Genomic DNA, 25488 nt, shown 5'->3' with positions numbered 1-25488 from the left:
TGATTGGATGCCTGAGCCACCTCAACCGGCTCCTTTTGAGGCGAAGGAGCAACAACTCAACTTCCATGTCCCTCTGGATGTCTGATCTCTACTCTCTATCTCTAAGCCCAGACACCCTCCCGAGGAACCTCATTTCAGAGAATCGCCATCTTGTCGTGGTGGAGGGGGTTGTGTGGAGCTGTGTTTTCTGGGACCCTGGCAGGGTGTCCCAAGGCAAACCTGTCCCAGGGAGGGTCAAGACAATGAGGGATTCAAGAAAGTGCTCATGATGAAGTCACCTCGTCTGGAATAGGGAAACCAGGGCACCCCCTCGAGCTCAACCCAGGCAATGGCAACAAAAGACCGCCACCCTGTGGGCCCAACACTTGCAAGGGTAGGCATGATAGCTGGTTGCATTGCAGACCGGGTGGAGGCAAAGGTCTACTGACCCCCGGCAGCACAGCGCAGATTTGCAAACTGTACGTGCATACTGCCACCTACTGTATCAGACTGTGTAAATAGGGGTAGCCAGAAACCTGAATGAAGTTGCCAAACTTTATCGGGGTGTTGGTGCTTGAAGATGACCGGAAGATGATGTGCTTTGAAGATTGGACCTTAAAGGGGACATATTTTACCCTTTTAAGACAAGTTTATATCGTTCTCAGAGGTCCCCAAAACATGCCTGTGAAGTTTGTTGCCGAAAAAAAAACTCCAGTATTAGATTTTTGCATGTATAAAAACCCCTCTGTTTCAACCCTTCTCAGAACAAGCCGTTTTTGTGTCTGTGGCTTTAAATGGTAAATAGCTGTCTGGCTCCGCCCCTGACCTCACCCATCGCAGGAAATGGATGCAGCATTCCTAATGTTACAGACACCTTTTCAAAGTTTAGGACCTGACCGGGATTTGAACCATCAATCTCCCAGACTGTAGTCAGCAGGGTAACCCACTGAACTATCCAGCATCTCAGGAGAGGAGGGCTGAACTTTCCTCCAAGTGGCGGAGGGCCATCCAAACCAAAATGGCTGACAAGATGGCTGACAAGATGGTTGCCACTAATCTACCTGGGTTAGAGTCTCCTTGCAAATCCGTTTAAAATCACCAAAATACTATGCCATCCATGTGCCATGAAAGCACTGTTGGCAATAAAGTGATTTTTTTGTTCATTTTTGGGGGACATTTAATCACTTTGGTGTTTCTGACTGTGTTTTTTTTGTAAGGGGCCTGGGAGCACATGGTGATCAGCAATAGAACTTTTTTTGGCATCAAGCTTCCTGGAGCATATCATTTTGTAAAGAACGTTGGAAAACATGGCGACAACAACTAAGAAGTTGGCAGAAGAGCTGGAAGAGATAAAAAAAACACTCAATTTCATGTCTGAAGAGATCAGCAAGGTGGTCAAGCAGCAAGCCAGTCTCATGGGACTAGTGGAAGAGGTCCGTGAGTTGAAGGCCACAATCAAACTTAAAGACCAGAAGATTCAACTACTGGAAGAAAGGATTGATGACTTGGAGCACATAATTTCATAAATAAAACTAATAATAGAGTGGACGATTTACAAAATATTGTTGATGAGTTCAACAACTACTTTGTAGATGTTGGTGCTGCTTTGGCAAGACAGATTATTGCATCTGATGACAAAAAACATATGTTTAATAATTTGATAAACACTAATGCTTGTTCTATGTTTCTAAGTGGGGTACTTGAAACTGATATTATTGAAATTATAAGAAAATTAAAAAATAAGAAATCAATCGACATACATTCAATTGATACAGTAATCATTAAAGATGTTATTGATTATATTGTTAGACCTTTGACTTATGTATGTAATCTGTCTTTCCAAAAAGGAATCTTTCCTAACAACATGAAGTTAGCAAAGGTGATCCCAATTTATAAAAATGGAGATAAACACTGTATGGAAAATTACAGACCGATATCACTTCTGCCACAATTTTCTAAAATTTTAGAGAAGTTGTTTGTGAAACAATTAAATCAGTTTATTCATAAAAATAAATTATTAAGTGAAAACCAGTATGGATTCAGAGAAAGCAGAACTACTGCTTTTGCAGTAATGCAAATGGTTGAAGAAATAGCAAATGCCAATGAAAACGATGAGTGTTCTATTGGCCTGTATATTGATCTGCAGAAGGCTTTTGATACCATTGATCACAGACGGTTATTAAAAAAATTAAAGATGTATGGGATACGAGGGGTTGTTCATTCTTGGCTGGAAAGTTATTTAGGTAATAGACATCAGTGTGTACAAATTAATGATACTGTATCAGCATTTAGAAAGATTACCTGTGGTGTACCACAAGGATCAGTGATTGGTCCAATACTGTTCATTCTTTATATCAATGACATCTGCAATGTGACTGATTTCTTTAGATACGTAATATTTGCAGATGATACAAACTTATTTTGCTCTGGTAAGAATTTAAAAGAACTTTTGTGTGGTGTAGAAAGGGAGCTGGGAAATCTCAAAACTTGGTTTGATGTCAATAAATTATCTTTAAATATTAAGAAAACAAAATTTATGGTTTTTGGGAATCTAAAGGAAAGTGATGGTAATATTAAACTAAAAATCTGTAATGATAATATTGAAAGAGTTTTTGAGACCAAATTTCTTGGGGTTGTGATCGACCAAAAGTTAACATGGAAACAACATATTGAATAAATTAAAGGGAAAATTTTAAAGTCAGGTGCAATTTTATATAAATCTAGAAATGTATTAAATTCTAAGGCCTTGCATTTAATCTATCACTCATTAATTGTTCCCTATATATCTTATTGTGTGGAATTGTGGGGATCCACCTTTAAAACGACCATAAATTCTATAATAAAACTACAAAAAAGAGCCATACGCATCATCAATAAGGCTGATTACTATGCTCATACGGATCCACTTTTTCTAAATTCTCATGTTATGAAATTTTATGATTTGTTTTATTATAAAATAATGCAAATGATGTTCAGAGCAAAGTCAAAAATGCTCCCTGACTCAGTACAGAGGTTCTTTTCAATTCAGGAGAGTCCGTATAATCTCAGAGGTGTTTGTAAATTTATTGTGCAAAAAGCTAAAAAAGGTATGAAAAGGAGATGTGCTTCTATTGTTGGAGTTAAATTCTGGAATGATGCCAGTATAAATGTAAAAACATGTAATTCTCTTTTGGTTTTCAAGAAAATGGTTTGTAAAGCTATCTTTGAAGCGTATAAGTGTGACTGATTATCTGTTGTTGTTTCTTTGCATTGCTGGAAGTTAGTAGCTTAAAAAGTTAAAAATGTAGGATAGGCTTTTATAAGCAGTATGCTTCTGCCTATGCCTTTTCATTCATTATTCAACACATGACTATTGATTTTGTTTGAAATTTCTATACTGTGCAAAATGTTTGGTGTTGTGTTATGATTGAATAAACTAAACTAACTAACTAACTAACTAACTAAACCTGGGGGCGGGTGCTAACGCCCGGGTGAGGTCACTAGGTGTAAAATCTGAGAATGGCATGTTTCAGCACACATCTTGTAAAAGGTGGGGGGGGGGATTTTTCTGGTACTTGAGGGGATTGTGGATGGACCAGGGACACATATTTGTGTTAGAAAAGGCTGAAAAAGTGATTTTTGCATAATATGTGCACTTTAAGACAGTGTAGATAGCAGACCAAAGTGTTATGAATTGAGTTTTTTGTTATTATTGTAGTTATGATTTTCTTTTTTAACATTTATGTTGCCATCCAAGTTTAGTCACAAAAAAACGCCCATAAATTGCTGTTGTAAAAATGTTTGTTTACAGAATGAACACAGGCTGCAATACCGAGTGTGGAAAGCTGCAACACAGCAGAACGGGGGGGAGGGTCATGCTCAAGCACAGAACAAAACGTGAAACCGCCCAATACCTGCTTTTTGAATTTGCAAAAAACTTGGGTTATTTTCTGATCAAGTGGCAAAACAATCAACTTCAACAAAGTTCTGTTTATTCTTTTATTTGATCTACTTGTCCAGCAGACTTTTTCCAACAGATTTAAAACTCTTTCGTGGATATGGTTTCTTAGAAAAATGACAAAGTACATTTAATAAAATTGATAGCATGTTTCTGGTCCTTACAAAAAAACTTGTGTATTTCAGTCTTCAAAAAGCATCCATGTTTGTTTTTTGACCTGAAAGGAATTCATCTTTTCTTCTTCATTTGTCCCAGACCATTTAAGATTTCTGCTTTTGTTTAAACCCTCTTAAAATTCCTGTTAATGCCTATCAATTGGGGGAGAAAAAAAATAACTTTCCCTGCATATTTTCCATTTTGAAATCCAAACTCTGTCCAGATGTTTCATTTGCAGATGTTGCCCAGAGGTCAAAACATCTGTTTGTTTGTTTGTAAACTTCCAAATGTTCCCTTCATTCATTTCATGAACTTCTGGAACTTTTTCAGACACAAAGCATAACAAGGCGTTTAGGGAAACTTGTCTGTTTTAGCTCTTATCCGACCCTGAGGGGATAAAATCGCAACGGCAGTGGGGCGAACGTGAAACCAGACACCTGAAAAATCTGTTTTAACGTTTAGTTTAAAATGTCTCTGGCTGATAGGATGAACACAACAAATCTTTTCATACCAAAAGATCATACATGACCACACTGAACTCAGCAAAAACTGTCTCATTCACACAGCAGACGTACATTTTTTAAAAAGACAAAAGGATTAAAAACAGTGAACTGTACAGCGACCACATCGCCCCCCCTCCTCTTATTAAACTGTTTTCCCCTGGAAACACTCGCCTAATGTTTTCCAAAACCCTCTCCCGGTCTCGTTCCCCCTCCCTTGTTCGCTCCGTGCCTCGGGGCCGAAGGGGTCCGCTCCATATTGTCTTCATTAAAACCACAGAGCCTCGACCTGGTTTGGAAAGGAGGCTGAGGCTGCTGAGTCCTAAACCACATTCTTTAAATTCCCTGTAAACAAGAGAGAGAGAGAGAGAGAGAGAGAGAAATGAGAGGGGGGAGGAAGAAGAGGAGGGTACAGGGGTGAAAACACACATGTAAGAACACACTCGACATGTACGCACACAACGGGGAGGAGAAGGAAGGGAAAAAGGTCAGATTCAGAGCTGCATGGGTACAAAAAGAGGCTAAATACACACATCAGGCAGCAGAAGAAACCAAAGATGGAAGCAGCAACCAGAGGAAATACAGTCTGAGCGATCTCTGCATACCTGAAGCAGCCAGAGGGTCAAATTAACCCATCATTAGAGTGCACAGATTTTTATTAATAGGGCTGATCAAGAGCAATTATTCAACCAGACAGTGAACAGCTCAGGAACCACAGATAAGAGAACTAGATCACTGTCGGATGATGATCCGTCACCTAGTCTTGAAATCTCTCCAAAGGTTCTTCCTCACTTAAAGGGGGGTTGTGCAAACTATGGCCCGGGGGCCAAATGTGGCCTGTGGTACAATATTTTGGTTGACCCGCAGCAAATTCTAGAATAAAATGAAATATAGCTGACATTTCAACATGGAGCGGTTGCTTGACTGTACTGTACTTCATAGTTTCAGTGCCACCATGCTTATTCTGTAAACAAACATCTTGACAAGAAGAATTTATTGATGTGTTTTTGTGACTAGATTGAGACAACTCTGAACACGGTAAGCATACTGGCAACCAAAATAATATTATCTTGTGTTCTAACTCCCTGATAGGCTACAGCAGCAAATAGCAGTACCAATAATATTGCAGGGGCAGAGCCAAACAGGGTCTCCTGAAATCTGATTGGTATACCCAAAAACCTGGAAACGATTGTATATTTGCCTTATCAGCTATTAAATCGAGCATTTACCGTTAGTTAAGGCAGGCAACGGAGTCAAGCTCTGCCCTGATCACCTGATCCAATGCAAGCCCTCATCAGCTGAAGGCCGGTTGATTTGCTCTAAGCAGGCTATTGGTCAATTACTCTCATGCTGCCTTATTTAAACTGCTCTTGCCTGACTATGCTGTGCTGCTCTCGCTGCAAGCTGCTAATGCAACCGTCCTCCACCCCAGCTCCTCCTTCATGACTCAATCAGTGTCATATACCTCGCCTTGCAAATATTTAAGTTGCCCCAATATTCTTATATATTTCTTTATGTGGTCCTCAGTGGAAAAAAGCTTGGACACCCCTGCACTGAGAGCATGACACAGCAATACATCCCAGGGAGCCATAAACTGAGCACGGTTGACAGTGTACGTGGTGCAAAGAATAATCTAAAGAATAATCTAGTCTGGGCAATGGGACAGTTACAGCATAGGGCTTGACGGAGAGCAGAGGACAAGCACACACAATACAGTACCAGCTCTGTGGTGGGAGTTGTCTAGCAATCTTAACTGACATTTTAAACAGTTTAATGGTCAATTTTACCAAGGTTTGGGGGATTTTAAGCAGTTAAATTGGTTTTTATTGTCTTTCATGCTGAATTTTTTTGGCTATTGGCATTTGTAGGGGCCTAGGCAGTTACATTTCTAGGTGGCATTGGTTTTCAATCTTTTTAATAATTAAAATTTCTTGACCTAGCTTTTCAGTACACTTTATCAAGGGCCAACCACAAGTTCATGTTAAAATATTTAATCTACAAAAGCCACCTTAGAACCGTGTTTCAAATTATTTTGGTTACTTTTACAGTTTATCTTAATTTGGATGTTACTGATACCTTGCTTCTTCTTTCACTCCTGTGTGCCTTCTGTGTTTGCACACTGCCCTGCAGTCTCATGCCCTTATATGGGCATTATAATGGTGTTACTCTATGTTAATCATGCAGTACTTTAAGAACGTGTCATGAACCCCAGATTTCTCTCATCAACTCTCTTAAGAACAAATGTAAGAAAAATCTTAGGAGGATATCGGTGAATCAGGCCAACTGTTGTGTCAGTGAAATGCAAAACAACATCTGTCTGGGGGAATACAAGTATGCAAAAAGGGAAATGGATATGGAAATGACAACATTAAGCACTGTGTCTTCATTTGCATGAGGACACACAGATTGGTTTCCATGTTTGAGGCAAAGACACACAAAGAAAAAGACACAAAACAGCTGCTTTATAAAGTCTCGTCCCTGTTTACTTTACTTTACTCTGCAAACAATGCTGCTTTGTTTGTCTATTGTTATGTTAAATTGCCTGATTGAGGGAAAAATCAACTTGTCGCTTACACGCTGTTTGGATGAGTTATGGCTCTGACAAACGTAGCACAGCCCTGACGCACTGAGGGAGGATGTCCTGTTTGTTGGCCATTGTGAAGCCGTCACTCAACTGCAGTCATGTTTTAGCACACGCTGACAACAACAACAATGCAAACAACAACAGCAGCTCTATCACTGAGTACAGTGGAGCCAGTGACTTTTTTTAATGCTTTCATAATGCGCTTGTGAGTCTCACCGTCTGTTTTTGTATCTGAAAGGAGGTAAAGACACTCTAGAGTTTGGGCACAGTCTGTTTTGTGTTGTGCAGATTGACAGAAAACATTAAAACCACAGCTTGTTGAGTCATTTTGTGTTCATGACATAGATTTTTCCCCAGAAAACGGAGAGGGTAGCCTCACTGGAGCAGTTAATTTAGCCAATTACAGCCACAATGAAGTCATCAAGTTTAAAAGAAAGACTGAATAAAGCAGATGTAGTCTCAGTGACAACATCTTTTGGTTTCTGAAGAGGCATGATATAGGCCAGTGATGGTGGTCACCACAATGAAAATCAAATTTACTTTAGGCTAACTTTGACCCTGTTTATACCTTGCATTAACACAGATATGTCTTGGGCATTCTTTTACCAAAGGGTGATTCTTAAAAACATTCTGTAATACTGCAACAGTGAAACAAAATTACACCATAATGTAGTAAAGTTGGTTTGGAGAATGTGGCTAACCTTAGCAGCGCTAGCACCACCGCCCTTTGATCATTCTTGCAGACTAACGTCCAAAATCCTGAGTTAATTATTGCCACTTCTGGACAACTTTATCCCACTTTTCTAGATTAAAAATTTCACAATGCTAAGTATTTCGTAGTCAACTATAAGTGATATCATTAGAAAGTAGAAGCGTTTAGGAACAACAGCAACACAGCCACAAAGTAGAAGACCACGTAAAATCACACAGCCAGTCAACGACTGTTCAAGTGTATAGTTTGTTAAAGTCGCCAACACTCTGCTGATTCCATAGCTGACAGTTCTGGCATTAATACAAGCACAAAAACTCTGCAATGGACGCTTCATGGAATCGTTTTCCATGACTGAGCAGCTGAATTCAAGCTTCACATCACCAAGTCCAATACCAAGCATCGAATGGAGTGGTGTAAAGCAAACCAACACTGGAGTGAGAAGCATTGGAAACTTGCTCTGTGGAGTAACAAACACGCCTCTTTGTTTGGCCGTTAGATGGGCAAGTCTGGGTTTGGGGATTCTGGGAGAAGGTTATCTTCCTGATTGCATTGTGCCAACCGTAAAGTTTGATGGCAAAGGGATGACGGTATGAGCTGTTTTCCAGGGTTAAGGTTAGGGCTCTTATCTCTTAATGCTTCAGCATACCAAGACATTTTGGACAATGCTATGCTTCCAACTGTGTGGCAACAGTTTTGGAGAGGCCCTTTTCTATTCCAAGATAACTTTGCCCCAGTGCTCGAAGCAAGGACTATAAAGATGTGGTTTGATGAGTTCACTGTGGATGAACCCTGACCTCAACCCCATCAGGCACTTTTGGGATGAACTGAAACCGAGATTGCGAGCCAGGCCTTCTCATCCAACATCAATGCCTGACCTCATAAATGCTCTAAAGAATGAATGGTGACAAATTCCAACAGAAACACTCCAAAATCTTGTGCAAAGCCTTTGAAGAAGAGTGGAGGCTGTTATAGTTGCAAGGGGGGGGGGCTCCTTATTGAAGTACATGTATTTGAATACAATGCCATTACAACATGAGCAATGATGCACCGTCTCCTTGTATATATATCCCTTCTATCATATGTATGCAGATGACACCATTATTTATTGCTGTTCATCATCAATTACACAGGTCGGTGAGTTTTTACAGTCTGATATTTAATGCTGTTTATTGGACTGCTATGATAGAGTATGTGGAATATCAGGGTCAAATTCCCTTTCTTTAAGGATTTTCATTCTTGTGTGATTTATCTTCCATTTTCAGCTTCTTTTTTCTGCTTGTGGAAACTTGTATGCATGCTGGTACAAAGTGGTATTCTCCCACTCATTCATACAGAACTAATAATCCACTTCTTGTGTTGATGTGTATGATGTCCCTGTTCAACCTGTAGAATGTTCCCAACGTATTAGACTTTTCAGTATGATTAAACTTTTTCATATCATGCATTATTTTTCCGCTATGGCCTTCAAAGCTGATTCAGTTGTTCAGCCCTTCAGGGTACTTTTATTCATTTCAATGGCATGGACATTTCAGCATGACAATACAACACTCAGCATTAGCAGTTTTGAACATTTAGCCTGAGCTGTTCCACAATATTTTTAAAGTCCTTCGACATTACTAAGACTATTCAACCATTTTCAGATGCAGCATAAGCAGTTTAGCCCAAGCTTTTCCACAGCTGACTTGTTTTATTCCCTTCTTTGTGTTCTCATCTAAAGCGGAGTGTTGTAAACGGTTGTTTGCAGACTAATTTCTTTTTTCCAAATTGTGATTTTTTATTTTTGGATGTTTTATAGACTCAGAGACGAACTGAAAATGACAATAAGGAAACGGTTTATTCTTCCTCCCTCATCTTTTCCTTTCTCTCCACCCTCTCCTCTCTCCAGATGTCGACAGTAAATTCCCCTAAAGTGACGAGCGACTGCGGGGGCCTCGGATATTTACTACCTGCACACGTTAATCCATCACCGCATCTGTGGGTGGGTCAACTCCACGTGGTGATACCTCTCATATTTAAGCCCGTACATATATTTTCTCAGAGTGTGTACCTGCATGTGAATGTGGATCAGTTTATTCTGAGTGTTTGTGTGACATGACAAGCGGCTTGTCAGCAGCAGCAGGGAGAATTAACGAGCGAGTGGCGGGATGTAAAGACGCTGAAATATCTTCATGCTGACACACACAGATAAGATACAGTCGCACACTCTCGTCACACTGATGAAGATGAACACACTCACGCACAAACACACACAGCCCCCTGGGAAATCAGGCTACCAGAGTCTCGTAAACACGGGGAGTTGTGAATACACAGTTGGACAGCTGCTGCCGCCTCTGACAATCACCTATAAAAAAATATTACTTTTTTAATTAACACAAGGATCTGTTTGTTTGTATGAAAGAAGAAACGCTGGAGAGACTGAGTAATGTATTGGCTAAAAACACTAAAAACCATAAAAAGCACATTCTGCTCTACATTTATGCATTTACTCAGTGTTCCAGAGGTATATTTCCAAAGTCATATTAAAGGAAAATCTACGATCACTTTTATTCACCATGTAATTAGCATGTTTCCTGATGTTTGTAAGATAACTATTATTCCCTGCCACATAAACTGACCTTGTAAAAACATTTACATATATTTTTTAATCTTATAAAAATGCAAAGAAAAGTCTGAAAATTGAACTTTTCCTGGTCTAAAGACAATCTTGTTTTAGGGCACTGTTGCTCTTCAGGTTTTAAATGATTTATTTTTAGGATGAGATTATAAAAACACTGTCTAGCTTTTTGCCTTATGGATGCTTTGTGGCTGCACTTTAAAATAATAAAAACTAAACATTTTTTTTCTAATTTTCATAACTTTTTATGAAATTTTTGAAAAATACCTTTGCAAGAGCCACAGTCTAAGTGGTGGAAACTGGATTAAAGTGGCAATAAAAATAAGTTAAAGCTGGCAAAAAAGGTCAAAAAATGACAAAAAAGTAAGCAAAAATGGGTGAACAGGGGTAAAAGAGGCAAAAAAATGGCAAAAACTGAGTGAAAAGTGACAAAATATGGGGAGAAAAAGTGGCAGCAATGGGTAAGAAGTAAAAAAAAAAGAGTTACAGGTGGCAATAATGGTTAAAAAGCTGCAAAAGGTTGGCAAAAAATGAGTGAAAAGTGACTATAATTTGCAAAAAGCAGCAGAAATGTGGGAAAAAGTGGCATGTAAAAGAGGCTTCTTAAATGGGCAAAAAGTGGCAAAAAAAAGGAAAAACATGCAATTTTCAAAAAGCAGGATAAAAGAGGCAAATCTGGTGAAAAGGGCAAAATTGGATCAAAGTGGCAAAAATGGATTAAAAGGGGCTAAAAAGGTAAAAAGGCGCAAAAATTGCAAGTCAGTGCAATGGAAATATTTACACAAAAATAAAGGTTGACAATTAAGTTTGACAATTAAATGCTTACTGTGGAAGAGTGAGAAAAAAAATGAATATTGTGACTTGCAATGGATAGTTCTGAGGTCAAAGGTTTTTAAGGTTTTATGGGGGAATAATATTTCAAATGTAGACATAAAAGATCCACAAATCATCCCAAAAGAGCCAAATGTGGCTCAAAGAGTCACGCGTTGAGTATCACTGACCATAGCCAGCCACAAGGGGGCGGTTGATATATTTTAACTGAATATTTCTGGGGCTGTGATTTTCCCCATCACTTAGTTTGATGCTAATATACTGTGCCCTGTTTCGTAAAATAACCCATGGAAGAAACAGGTCTTCTGTTTTGATTCTTCGGCAGAAAAAGGCCAGAAGTCAAAAGAAAACAACAGTTTTAATCAAGAAAGAACTGATACGTGTTTATCAAGAATCATATTTGTTAATAACAGCTAACAGGTGGATTTCTGTAAAACAGATCAAACATTAAATCAATCCAGACCATTTTTTCAATCTCAGTTGTTTTTGTTGTTTAATAGCTGCAGGGAATTAAAAAAGACATACACCAACATGCTTTTTCCTCTATATAATTCTGAATCAGTCTGGGGGCCAGATGGGAAGAGGTAGGGGGGCCTGATGTGGCCCTTGGACCACCAGTTGATGATTACTGCTGTAGACTAGTGATGGGAATTGTGGCTCTTTTCAGTGATCTGGATCATATGGCTTGACTCAGCGAAAAGAGATGGCTCTTTCGGCTCCAAATGGCTCTTCATTCAGGCACCAGTTTGGCTTAATTTGATCTGCGGGTTTAAGCATTTTCATAACATATGATATTATTATCGTTGCATTTTTACAATGCAATGACAATAAATGACTATCTATCTATCTATCTATCTATCTATCTATCTATCTATCTATATTTGAGCAGCAATTTTACTCCAACTATGCTCAATTTTTAAAATTGATGAAAATATCATGTAATTATTTTCTTAAAATGTACTCTCTCCCCAAAACACCTTGTGGGTCAGATGACACATCTGACATAAAAGTCCTTAATGCATGATGTGGCTCTAGTAGAGGATAAAAGATCATCCCTACTAATCAATGAAATAACACACAGATACACACAATAGATATAAAAACAATCATGGTTATAATGATATATAATGGCTCTCAAATGGGATTTGGCTCTTATCGTTCACGTAAAAGAGTCAGCTCTTTGAACCAGCTCGTTCACAAACGACTCATCACTACTGTAGACCATAGCAGCATCTCGGTTTGTTAAGGATCTGTCTGATAGAAGGTCTCTAAAGTCCTGTTCTGACCAAAGATTAACAAAGCGATGACACTCTCTGGCAAGAGTTGTAGTCTGACTGAGCCGTTGCAGCTGGTTGCAGGACACTGCAAGCAGATAATGTGAAAAGGGGGAATATAAGTCTTATTTTAAAATGCTATATTTGCCAATAACATGAGATAAAGTCATACTATGAATTTTGGAATAATCTCATCTATCTTTTTTAAGTTTTTACATAAAATCTACAGCCTGTAAAATCTGGAGACTGGAGACAGGAGTGTTGAAAGGCTGAAGTTTCATGTAAAAGCTTCATTAATCTCAGCAGATATCTTGGTTTTAACAAAACTGAGCTAGCAAAGCTTTTTTAAGTTTATATGTGAAAAATCTCTGCCATGTTATGACAGTGATGACATTTGAATCAGTGATGAGAAGGAATCAAATCCTAATGTTATGCATTATGATGATGATGAAGATGCAGGAAAAACACCAATCTGCAGTATTGTCCCTGTTCTAGAGACAGATTGATGGTGGGAGTTGGTGTTATGGAAATGATGCACCATTTCCTTATATATAATCCTTGTATCATTTGTATGCAGATAACACCATTATTTATTGCTATTCATCATCAATTACACAGGCCTGTGAGATTTTTCAGTCTTATCTTTAATGCTGTTAGTTGGAATGCTATGCAAACAGAGTATGTGGAATTTGAGGGTCAAAGTTTCTTCCTATAAGAAATCTTGTTCTTATGTGATTTATCTTCAGCTTCTTTTTCTGCATGTGTTGCATGCAGTGGAAACCTGTATGCATGCTGGTACAAAGCGGTACTTTCTCACACATTCATACATAACTAATAATCCACTGCTTGTGTTGATGTGTATGATGGATGTGCCTTGTTTTGGTTTGACATTTTGGTTTGGGGGCACGCTAAACAAAGATGAAAAAAAAGAGGATTTCTGGAGATTACTCCTTTAAGATTTAAATCTTTATGGTGTGTTCGTGCCAGTATAAGGAGCAGATGTGGGCACGAACACGCATAAACAGACAAACATACAAACTCACTGGTGAGTTTCTCAGGGAAACCGGTGTTTATAAGCAGCTCAGCCAAACCAGAGAAACACTTATCCACCCGATGATGTCATGTGGATAAGTTTGCCTAGAGGTGTGTGTGCTGTTCTGTGTTCATGCGTGTGCAAAAGTAGCTTCAGTCTGCATGTACGGCGTCTTTATTTAATCAGAGACAGACACTAAAAGACACGCACATTTTCTTCTATACGGAGAATTTTAATCCGCTCACTTTTTGTTGAGGTTTTGGGCTCTGCTTGGTGTGTGGTGAAGCGTTTTGTGACTGAAGTAATTTGTCAGAGAGGAGTTTCTGACATGAAAGAGAGCAGAAAAGAAAAATACAGAGGAGGAATGAATGTGACATCTTGAAACAGGGATTAAAAACTTGGAAATGGAGAGACATGGAAATATACTCTAGATTCAAGTATGGAGGGGTAAAAAAAGCAAATCTGGGTCGTCCTGTCCAAGAAAATATAAAGAAATGCCAACATTTTTATACATTTTGACGGAAAAACAGCCATGAAATCACATAAATTCTAGCAGTAACGAAAAACAAACCTGCAAATTCAGTGAGAAAAAAATTGTAAATGCAGGAGAAAGAAGAAATGCAGATGTCCCACATCAACTAATCACACATTTTCCCAGTTTCTCTCCATCTCCCTTGTCTGTATTTCATTTCCATCATCCACCAGCTCCCTCCATCACCTCTAATAGAAGCCGTATGACTGCGTTACTCTCAACCCCTCCTGTTGTCATGATTTAGTGCGAGCCAACAGCCCGGCTGAGTTTCAGCAAATAAACTCCTGTTCCTGCGATTAAACACGATCTGGAGTTTCTCAGAGCAGAGGGGACTTAATACTGTTAGGATAAACCGCTGCAGCGTCCAGCAGGGTTTTTGTCGTTAGCTACAATCAGAGGAGTAATGAAGTTTTAGCTGCTAATTGATCCCACGTCCGCTTTAATGCGAGGACAATTTGTGAACACATGCTTTTCCCTCTGTTCTGGCTTTCTATTCACACTCAGCTAAACTCTGCCACTGAAAGAGTGAGCTTTGCAAACACCAGACATGTTCAGAGTTTGGAAAGTAAAGCATTTGAGTGACTGCTACCTTTTTTCATACACAGCTGAGTAACTTCCCAGGGCGACTGGATTTTACACTGCGTAGGTTTAGGCTCCAAAGAAAGGGAAAGCACAAAGATCCTTAAATTAAAATCATATTGAAATTCTGGCTATGTCATTAGAGAACCTTGAACTTACTGCCATTTGGTAATATACATTTGACTTGATTAAATTTACAGCTGTTATAGGTCAATATTAATAGCTGACAGAGAAGAAATTTTACCCCAGATACATGCCAGTATAAACAGAACATGCATACCTGTTCTTTACCCCTGGTAAAGCATGATATTTATGACAGTTGTATGCATAGTCAAAGCCAAGGCTGATATCTTCAGACAACATTTATAGCCAATATAGGCCAACATATTAGGGTAATAAAGGCCAACACAGACAATATAGGCCAATACTGCCAATCCAACATCGACAGCAGATACATGCCGATATTTACAGCTGCTAAAGACCATTATTCAAAACTGATACATGCTTATATTCAAAGCCAATATTTTCAGCCAATACAAGCCAGCACTTACAACTAAATTAGACCAATATTAACATCCAATAAACACCAAGATTAACAGCTAATATAGACTGACATGTACAATCTATTGGCAAACATTTACAGCCGATATAAGCCAACATATATAGATGATATAGCCCAATTTTTACAGCCCATATTTGCAGGTATACAAGCCAATATGGGCTAACATTATCAGATAATACAGGCCAATATTTAAAGCCAATAAAGGCTAATATTTGCAGCCAGTATTGGTGAATATATACAGCTGATAAAGGCTGACATTCACACCTGATACACGCCAATACTTACAGAGGATATAGGTTAATATATATCGCCAATGTAGGCTTACATTTACAGCTTATATAGCTGAATATATATAACAATTATAGGTGCATGTTTACAATCTATACAGGCTGACATTTACAGCTGATATAGGCACATATATACAAACGATACAGGTTGATTCACAGCAGATATAGGCCAATATAGCATGAAATTTACAGCTAACGAAGTCCAAGATTTTCAGCCAATATAGGCCAATATTTAAAAATAATAAAATCTGATATTCTCAGCCAATGTTGGCCAATATTTACAGCTGATATAGGCCAATATATACGGAAGATATAGGCTCATATTTGCAGCTCAGATAGGCCAACAATTACTTCCAATATAGGCCAATATTTGTAAACTATATAGGCAAACATTAGCAGCCAACATAAGTGAATATATAAAGCCCATATTGGCCAATATTTACAGTTAATATATAACATATACAGATAATAAAGGCCAACAATTACAAGTACCAGTATTTATAGCTGATAAAGGCTGATTTGCAGCTTTATTTTCCAGTAAATATCGATATTTACAGCTTATTTATAAAAAGGCAATATTATAAGCAAATATTTTCACATCTGCCTATATGATAATTAACTATTTTAGCTTAACAATTGATCTGTCGATGATATCATGCTGATTTCATCATGCATCCACACATAAAGTCCATGACTGTGACCTTTCATCTCTAAAATCTGATCAGTTCATGTGGTCAGGGTTAACATTCTCTCAAGTTTGAAGCCAACCTTTCATATCTCGCCAGCACAGAGTCATAAAAGGGGAAGATGCTTTAGTCTTTCTTGACAACTTGAACTTTTGTGTGGGTGAGCTAGGCACGTTGTGTTGTTTCAGACTTTCTACAGAAGCAAGGTGCAGCAGAGAAGAGGAGCTAAAAGGCGTAGATCTAAAAAAATATTACAGTAACTCTGGAGAGCTTGTCTAATGTGTCAAAAAATGTAAAAATAAAATAAACTCTTTTCTTTAATGTATTATTTGATGTTCTGACTTTGAGGTTTGGATGAATACAGAGTGAAAACTGACTGAAATAAAACACAAAGCAAATATTCACCAGGAAAATTTCCCATCTTAAAACCTGCTGATGGGGCCAGACGGTTGCCTTATTCAGTTCCACTCAGTGGCCTTGCTATAAGCCGCAGAGTTTCAGTGCCTTTGATTCAATCAGACACACATAAAAAAAAAAGAATTGATAACTGCTGTGATAAATCAAACATTTCACTGACTGATGATAAAGGAAGAAGGGTTTCCTGTTGGTCTGTGGTGAACACTTCAACACACCGGATCTTCGACTTTTACAAGGCAGTGACTCATCAAATTCACTCTTTTTTCCCTCCGCAATAAAACATGGCTTTATAAAGTTTAACGCTCGGAAAATGAACTTGACTCGTAGACGTACTCCTGACCTCACTGCCTTAAAACTAATCTCCCTCCGCTCAACTTTTCGCCTAGATTTCACCCCACTGCTGGATGTCTCCTGGGTGCTGCGGGCTGTCAGCGCCAAGACCAAAGAGCCTGACTCTAGACTAAACCACATGAATACAAACGCACACATTCATGGATTTATACATGAAGAAAAACACAAATGAATGTATAGAAAAAGGAGATGTAAAGAAAGGAAAATACCACATGTATCACAGACCCAGACTCTGATTCTGAATGAGAATGTGGGTTAAAAATGAGGTCAACGGTCACAAAAGGATGAAGAGTCACATGCTCAGAGCATGATAAAAACAAAAGTCACGCTTTCATGTCACACAGAGGTGTATGGAAACAAAAGCAGGCACACCAAACAGCACATAAAAAGAGACAAAAAGAATTCAAGGTTCAAGTAGACTCACATCCACATGCACCTGTTTACCCTCCACACCCTCCCAGACACAAACAGACGCACCTGTGCATCCTCACACAAACTCAAACACACCTTTGATGGTGGTGATGACCTGGTCCAGGTGTTTGGAGTCATTTCGGTCTGGTCTACAGCTTGGGCAGATCTCCAGGGAATAGTCAGGTCCATATTCTGTAAAAAACTAACACAAAAAAGCACATAATCCTTATTACAACCTGCTGGTTTATTGGTTTGCAAACATTTCTCTTTGTCTTCATTTGTAGTCATACTTTCATCCCTCAAATCTGCAAACAGATGCTGCAGACAAATGCCAAGGTACATTTTATCCTTCTTTGTCTCCTGTTTTTTGAAGAAGGCCGCGGTGTTCTCGGAAAATATTTAGACTATGAAGAACTGGATTGTGAAACTGGTGATGAATATTTACTAGTGCTTTCAGAACTGAAATGAATTCAAAATAGTCACCAATCAGACTTTCCCCTTCATCAACACTGCTCACTGTCATTCTTTTTGGTTGAATTGTTAGACTTCTTAGCCATACTGTGGAATATTCAAGTGAACTTTAAGCCGCTTTCGCACAATCATATGGAAAGCCACAGAAGTCATGGCAGATGTAGCAAGCAACTGAAGTTAGTCTATAAAGATTGAAATGTAAAGCTGATATAGGCTGATATTAACAGCTGATATTAACAGCTGAAAGAGGCTGATATTAACAGCTGATATTAACAGCTGAAAGAGGCTGATATTAACAGCTGATATAGGCTGATATTAACAGCTGATATAGGCTGACATTAACAGCTGATATAGGCTGATATTTACATCTAAAATAGGCTAATATTTACAGCTGATATAGGCCGATATTTACAGCTGAAATAGGCTGATTTTACAGCTGTTACAAGCTGATATTTAACTAATTGAGTGCCAGCCTTTTCATAAAATGGAAAGTGGCTTGTGCCAGCGTTTTTGGCCATTTTGAGTCATCTTTCAAGACCCACAGGATATTTTGTACTATGATTCTGAAAACACCAAATAGCTGAAATGAAAGAAGAAACTCTCTATTTCGTCATGGAAAAAAAACGTTTGATTGTAGCTTGTTCTGTTCTTGATTTATCTGAAGTTGAACAGAGGCTTGTTTCACTAAAAAGACCACTTTTTTCCTAGAAAGCTGAGAAAAAAGCATTTTTGTGAAAGAGAGTCTGTCAAGCAAAACAGTGATTTAAATGTTATAATTTTGCCTTCAATGACATAAAAGACGTCTGAAAAATGTATTACAAATGTTTTTTTATTGTAAAATAAATAACAGTGCTTCCAGTCACTGTCATGCCATTCACACTCTGGACGGCCTCCACGGGACCTCCCTATACGCCCATGTCCTCTCCTGCTTGTTGCTGTAGGCATCCAGCTGGTGAGAGGCTGCCTTACTCCTCCGACGCACGAAGGAGACCTCGCGGCATTCTTTATCCTCTTTGCTGGCCGAGGCAGATCCATAAAAGCGCCGATCCCTGGATTCGCTGTTGTTAAGTTCAGTGTCGGTTTTAACGAGTGAGCGATTTCTCAGGCAAAAGTTTAAAGTTTCTTCCAGCGTCTAAGTTAGAACTTTTAGCTTAGATTACCTCCGTAACGATCGCTCTGCTCTTTGACCCCAGGGTCTGCACCTCTGACATTTGATCTTCCATCACTTCGGACTGTAGTGTTCTGACTACATATCCCAGATGCCCCAAAATTACTCACAGGGAGCGTGAGAGCGCCCCCTTGTGCCAGCCACTGAAAAAACACTTTGACATATATATATGTCAATGGCACTCAATGAGTTAACAGCTAATATAGGCTGATGTTTACAGCTGATATAGGCAGATACTTACCGCTGATATAGGCTGATATTTACAGCTGATATAGGCTGATATTTACAGCTGATATAGGCCATTATTAACGGCCAACATAGGCTGATATTTACAGCCGATATAGGCTGATATTTAAAGCTGATATAGGCCGATGTTTACAGCTGATATAGGCCGATGTTTACAGTTGATATAGGTCGATATTTACAGTTAATATAGGCTGATATTTACAGCTGAAATAGGCTGATATTCACAGCTGATATAGGCTGATATTTACAGCTGATATAGGCTGATATTTACAGCTGATATAGGCTGATATTTACAGCTGATATAGGTTGATATTTACAGCTGATATAGGCTGATATTTACAGCTTATATAGGCTGATATTTACAGCTGATATAGGTTGATATTTACAGCTGATATAGGCTGATATTTACAGCTGATATAGGCTGATATTTACAGCTGATATAGGCCAATAATAACAGCTAGTATAAGCGATACTTACAGTTGTTATAGGCCAACATTTACAGTTAATATAGGCCGATAATAAAAGCTAACATAGGCTGATATTTACAGCTGATATAGGCCAATAATGACAGCTAATATAGGCTGATAATTACAGCTGATAAAGGCCAACATTTAAGGCTGATATAGGCCAACAGCTGATATAGGCAAACATTTACAGCTGATATGGGTCAATATTCATAGCTGATAAAGGGTTATATTTACAGCTTGTATATGCAGAATTTTAGAGCAGATAAAGGTTGATATTTACACCCACCAAAGGCAGATATTTACAGCAGCTATAGGTCATTATCAACAATGTACACAGGCTAATATAGACAGAAATTAGCAGCTGAAAAAAACTGATATGTACAATTGATGTAGGCCAATATTCACAGTAAATATAGCCCAGTATTTACAGCAGTTACGGCCAGATTCATAGCCAATACATGGGTATATATTCACAGCCACTTCAGGTTGATATGGGCTGGTATTTCCAGATGATACAGTAAAGGCTGATATTCCCAGCCCATTTCGGTCAATAATTGCGGCAAATTTCTGCTATTTTTTTTACAGTATATAAAAGCTGATATCTACAGCCCATATGGGCTGATATTTACAGCAGACATATTGAACTGTAAAACTGCCTGATTTTTTAAATTCATTTTAAGTAGCTTTAGCATTGTTACATGGAGAGTAATGGAAGTCACGGTAGATGTAGTTAGCAACAAATGTTCTGTAAATCCTCTGGATTTCAAAACAATTCCAAAAAATGATCCAAAAGTTTGGCATTTTGGGGCTTTAAACTTAATGCCAACCTCTAATGTCTACAATGAAGTTCTGAAGAGCAAATGTCTCTTCTCCTACCTCTGTCACAGCCTATATCCATACTCCTACTTTATTCAGTGGTTGGCATGTTCTGTTAATTGTCTTTGTCATCTCACGCATACATTAATAATAGTTTCCCTCTACGGACAGAGGGCAGAGGAGAGACAGCGATGTCTCCCATTCTCTGACACTTTTTATGTCCCAACCTGCATAAAAAGTCCCAAGGATGGTAACACACTAGACAGGCTATGCCAAATTTTAGAGCAATCCATCAAATAGGCAAATAGATGTCAGCCTTAAACCCACAAATACAAACCTCATGGTGGCACAGAATAAAAAAAAAGACAAAGGCTCTTACAACATCTCTGGGATTTGTTGTCTGGGCCATGGGAAAATCTGTTTAAACTCTTAGAGCAATCAATCAAATATCTGATGAGATATTTCAGTCTGGACCAAGGTGGCTGAAAACACACTACAGCATTCAGATGGACACATGGTTTTTGTATCAGTGAAACCACTGTGTTGTCTTGAAGTTACATTAACACAAATAACTGTACAAGACAGTTGAGTCTGGTTCATGTAAAGGGACGAACATGAACGCAGAACAAAGAAGAACCACAAATCAGTCAAACGTCCTCTCAACAGCCTGGGCCTCACTATACGAATTGAGATGAGATGATTTCAGCAAATACCAAAGACTCCTGGCATTTCATGCTGAGTCCAACCAATTCCACAAGACAGAGCCAAAATATTGAGGAAAAAAAGCAACAAAAGAAAATAAAAACAGGTGGAAATCCAGAGAATGAGTTCAACCAGAAGTTAAAACCAGAGCTCGTCAGTTGAACAAACATATTACCAGGGAATTTTTCAGGCCGTGACTCTGTGCCATGAGAGCAAAACAAACTCTGAAGCCAAGACTGACCACAAGTGCGTCAGTTCTGTTGTGAAAGCCTTGGACTACAAGGACTCAGCAGAACAAACCAAGAGAGAAAAATAATGACTGTGGGCTACAACAGAATACCTGTAATTCTTCAACCGGACTACATGTGCATAACAGTTTGGCTCCAAAGTTTCATACCTATAGGCTAGTTTAGAATTATTTGTTCTCATATCAAACTCAAAAGTTGAGCATGAAAGTTTCTCTTTGCCTGATAATCTTCCTCCAATGAGAGACTTCATCTATTCCACCTTCAGTATTTGGATATGATAACTGAGATACCTAATAAGCAAGTACCATTCATGTGGGAAGGCCTTATAATCAATACAAAATATTCCAGAATGCATATTTTTATTAAATAACAGCTTGGTCACAGTACTTCGATATCTTGTCACTGTTCTGTGCGTTTCAAGTCTTGGTGCCAAGCCAGGCAGAACCAAGTGGCAACAATTCAATGCGATGGATACGTTACAACACGATACAGTATGATAGGATATGATAAAATATGTTATGATATGTTACGCTATGCTAGGATAGAATACCACACCAAACAGTATGGTACAGTACCATACAGTACAATACCATACCACGGCATAAGATACAATACAGTATGACAGGATTTGAAATGATACGGTACAGTACGGTACGATATGATACGATACGATAGGTTACGATACAGTATGGTATGGTATGGTACGATAGGATAAAATAACATACAGTACAACACCATACCACGGCATAAGATACAATACAGTATGATAGGATTTGATATGATACGGTACAGTACGGTACGATACCATACGATACGATATGATACAGTATGGTACGGTATGGCACGGTACGGTACGCTAAGGTATGGTACAGTGCGATAAGATAAGGAACAGTACGGTACGGTACGATACGGTAAAATAACATACAGTACAATACAGTACCACGGCATAGGATACAATACAGTATGATAGGATACAATATGATCCGATACAATACAATACGGTACACTATGATACAGTACGGTACGATATGGAACTGTACGGTACGGTAGGGTATGGTACAATACGATACAGTATGGTACGGTGCGGTGCAGTACGGTACGATAGGATATGACACATTACACTGCAATACAAAGCAATATATGATGGGATACAATACGATACGATACGATATATTACAATATGTTACGGTGTGTTATGATACATAGCGATATGCTATGACACATTGCAATACAATGCAATAAGATACAAAGCAATTCAATACAATACAATATGATGCGATGCATTACAGTAAAAAAATTCCAGTGCTGATAGGGAAGTTTATCTTAGACTCAAGCCAAGATTTGATATGATGAAAAAATATGATACCAAAAATATGATAATATACAATATAATATAATACTACACATTTTAGAGTTACTGGCGGGATATTGGTCTTAACCCAAAACAAGATGTGATATAATACAATTTGACCCATTTGACAATTACTCAATACATTTTTGTGTAGAAATTTGTCTTCGACTAAAAATAATTTGCGATACAATATCCGATCCATCCGATGTTACCCAGCCATGGAAGCCCCTGTGCTCGACAAAGTCGTGGAAACATTCTGACTTTATTTGCAAAGAGTCCTTTAATTGTTGTCATTATACAGAGAAACATGGAAAAAAATCTAACTTTGTTTAACTAAGTATTTATACTTAAAAAATGGTCATTGTGTTACCTAAACATACAACATCCCTGTTTGGCAGCTGTTGAACCACTGTTTTGCTCTTATTTTGGTTTAGGCTGATTCATTTACATGTTGCTGAGCTGGCTCTGCACAACAAGACTCTTCTTACAATTCTTTAAGCAGACTTCATGTTCTGACATAAAAGATAATTGATGACGAAACATTGATGCATGATATAATGTAGAATTAAACTGTCTTAACAATAGGATAAGATATGAGGATGTTTTGCAATACGAAACATTTGAAGGCTCCCAAAGAAAAAAATGTCTAGGAATTGTAACAAGATGTAATACGATATGAAACAAAACCGTACAATACCATCCTAAACCATACAATACGATGTTAAACTGTATGATAAGATATGACACAGCACAATATAAGATAGAATATGAAACAAAACAAAACCATACTGTTCAAAACTAAACAATATAAACAAAATCCATATAATGTGATAGGACACAATATAAAACTGGACGATATGACGCTATACCATACAAATTCAAATTTTTGAAAAAAGGCTGGTTAGGAGAAGAGCAAAAACCTCTTTCCCATCACTAAAGGCTTTCATTGTGGGCTTTTGCTTCTCTTTTTTAAAAGAAATGTTGCCCAGCTCTGAATAAACTGCTGCTATAATTGCACCTATAAAAATCTTTGTTGGCTGCTGTGTTTGCACACTTGAAGTCCTTTCAACTCAACCACACCCCGAGCATCCACCTCATTCTCCTCAAATGACTCCGATTGGTCGGGTTATTCTCTTCAAGTGCAGCAAATCTTACCTGGATCCACTTTGCTGCCTGATTACTGGTATTTTATTTGCACTGCATTTCTTTTTTCTTGTGAAGCACTTTGTAACTCTGTTTTGAAAAGTGCTCTATAAATAAAGATTATTATTATCATCAACTAAAGCTTTGCGAAATGGATCTGCCTGGTGACAGACATGGAATCTGACCAATCCATTAGCTCTGGATGGTTACAACTCTATAAAAACAGGCAAATTTTGATTTACTGGAATGACTTTGTCAAGTCTTGCAAGCAAGATATATCTTTTCCAAGTAAACAGTAGAAGAAAAGATTTTTGCCTTGATTTAGATCCCTATTGCTTTGATTGCAGGGCAGCGCTTTTCTATCTGCAAAGCCAATCAGACATGATAATCATGAGCCACTAACCATTTAACTGCAAGCTGTTTGGATCTCAATGCATGTGCAAAATCCAGACAGCTGGCTGACTGAACGCTGATGTCTGCATTTTTTAAAATCATTACGCCAATAATAGGGCAGAAAATGCCCTCTATGATGTTGCTTGTTTTGCTTTAACAGGCTAAAATCCAAGAAAATCAATTCTCCAAGAATCAGACCGTAAAGGCAGGAATCCATGAATGTTTGGCATATTTGCTTGACAAAATAATTGAACCAGAAAGCCGCTTGAAGAGTGCAAACCCCTGCTGAGGCCATTAGTTGAATTTCTATGATGGGCACATTGCAAACGAGACCACTTTGTCTGAATATATTTACAAAATACAAGGATTTGATTTGATTTACATTGCTGCTCGTCTGTTTCCAAATTTTAATGGGTGCATCCTTGAAGCAAGTTTCATGAAAGTAAGGCCAGCAGTTTTTCTGTAACCCCTGCTAATGAACACAAACCAAACAAACTGAAAACTTAACCCTTTCAGGCAGCAGTAAAGGTCAGTTTAAATGACATTGTACCAGACTGATTTTCTTTTGTTTCTCCACTTAAATCTGATCTTTTAAGGCTCGAAGTCAAAAAGCTCCACAAGATTCCCTTAAAATACCAGTTGGCCCTTCAAAGTCTGACCGGGCTGCACAACCATCAGGTAATGATTTCTCCACTAATGCCATGGTAATTTGAAAGACGAGGATGTCTTGTTTGTGATTGAAACTCTTAAGTGGATTAGATGGGTGTTATTAGAGAAGACTTCAGACGGCTTATTGCACAACCTACAGACACGCAGTCCAGAGCAGATGTACACAAACACACAGCTGAGCCAACATGCAATAGGAGCATACTTTTGTGTACTTATGAGACAAAGACGACTCTGTCTTCGTTTAATAACTCCGCATGTGAGTCACAGACGTGAGCGCAGAACGCGCTTGGAAAGGTAAAGCAGTGTGGATGTGTGCATTTGGGCGTGTGTATCTGTTTCCAATTAGCTCCGATGAGTTTTCTGTGTCTT

At 38.4% G+C, this 25488-nt stretch overlaps 1 protein-coding gene across 4 annotated transcripts in view; it reads right to left on the bottom strand.

Annotated features, from left to right (window-relative positions):
- hdac8 (histone deacetylase 8) overlaps positions 1 to 25488 on the bottom strand; it is a 189445-nt gene that overhangs the window by 135315 nt on the left and 28642 nt on the right. The window contains exons 10-11 of one of the 4 annotated variants that reach the window (XM_041779685.1): positions 17542 to 17647; positions 3944 to 4917 (exon numbers count right to left, since the gene is read on the bottom strand). In XM_041779685.1, coding sequence (XP_041635619.1) covers positions 4895 to 4917; positions 17542 to 17647 — 129 coding nt within the window. In that variant the 3' untranslated portion in view covers positions 3944 to 4894. Of the gene's footprint in view, positions 1 to 3943; positions 4918 to 11840; positions 12075 to 13900; positions 13944 to 17541; positions 17648 to 25488 lie in introns of those variants that run through there. The other 3 variants (XM_041779684.1, XM_041779686.1, XM_041779682.1) reach the window with 3 other exon arrangements.

This window comes from Cheilinus undulatus, linkage group 22, assembly GCF_018320785.1.
Source record: "Cheilinus undulatus linkage group 22, ASM1832078v1, whole genome shotgun sequence".
NCBI classification, from domain to species: Eukaryota; Metazoa; Chordata; class Actinopteri; order Labriformes; family Labridae; genus Cheilinus; species Cheilinus undulatus.
This window is presented reverse-complemented; position numbering and strand designations above follow the sequence as displayed.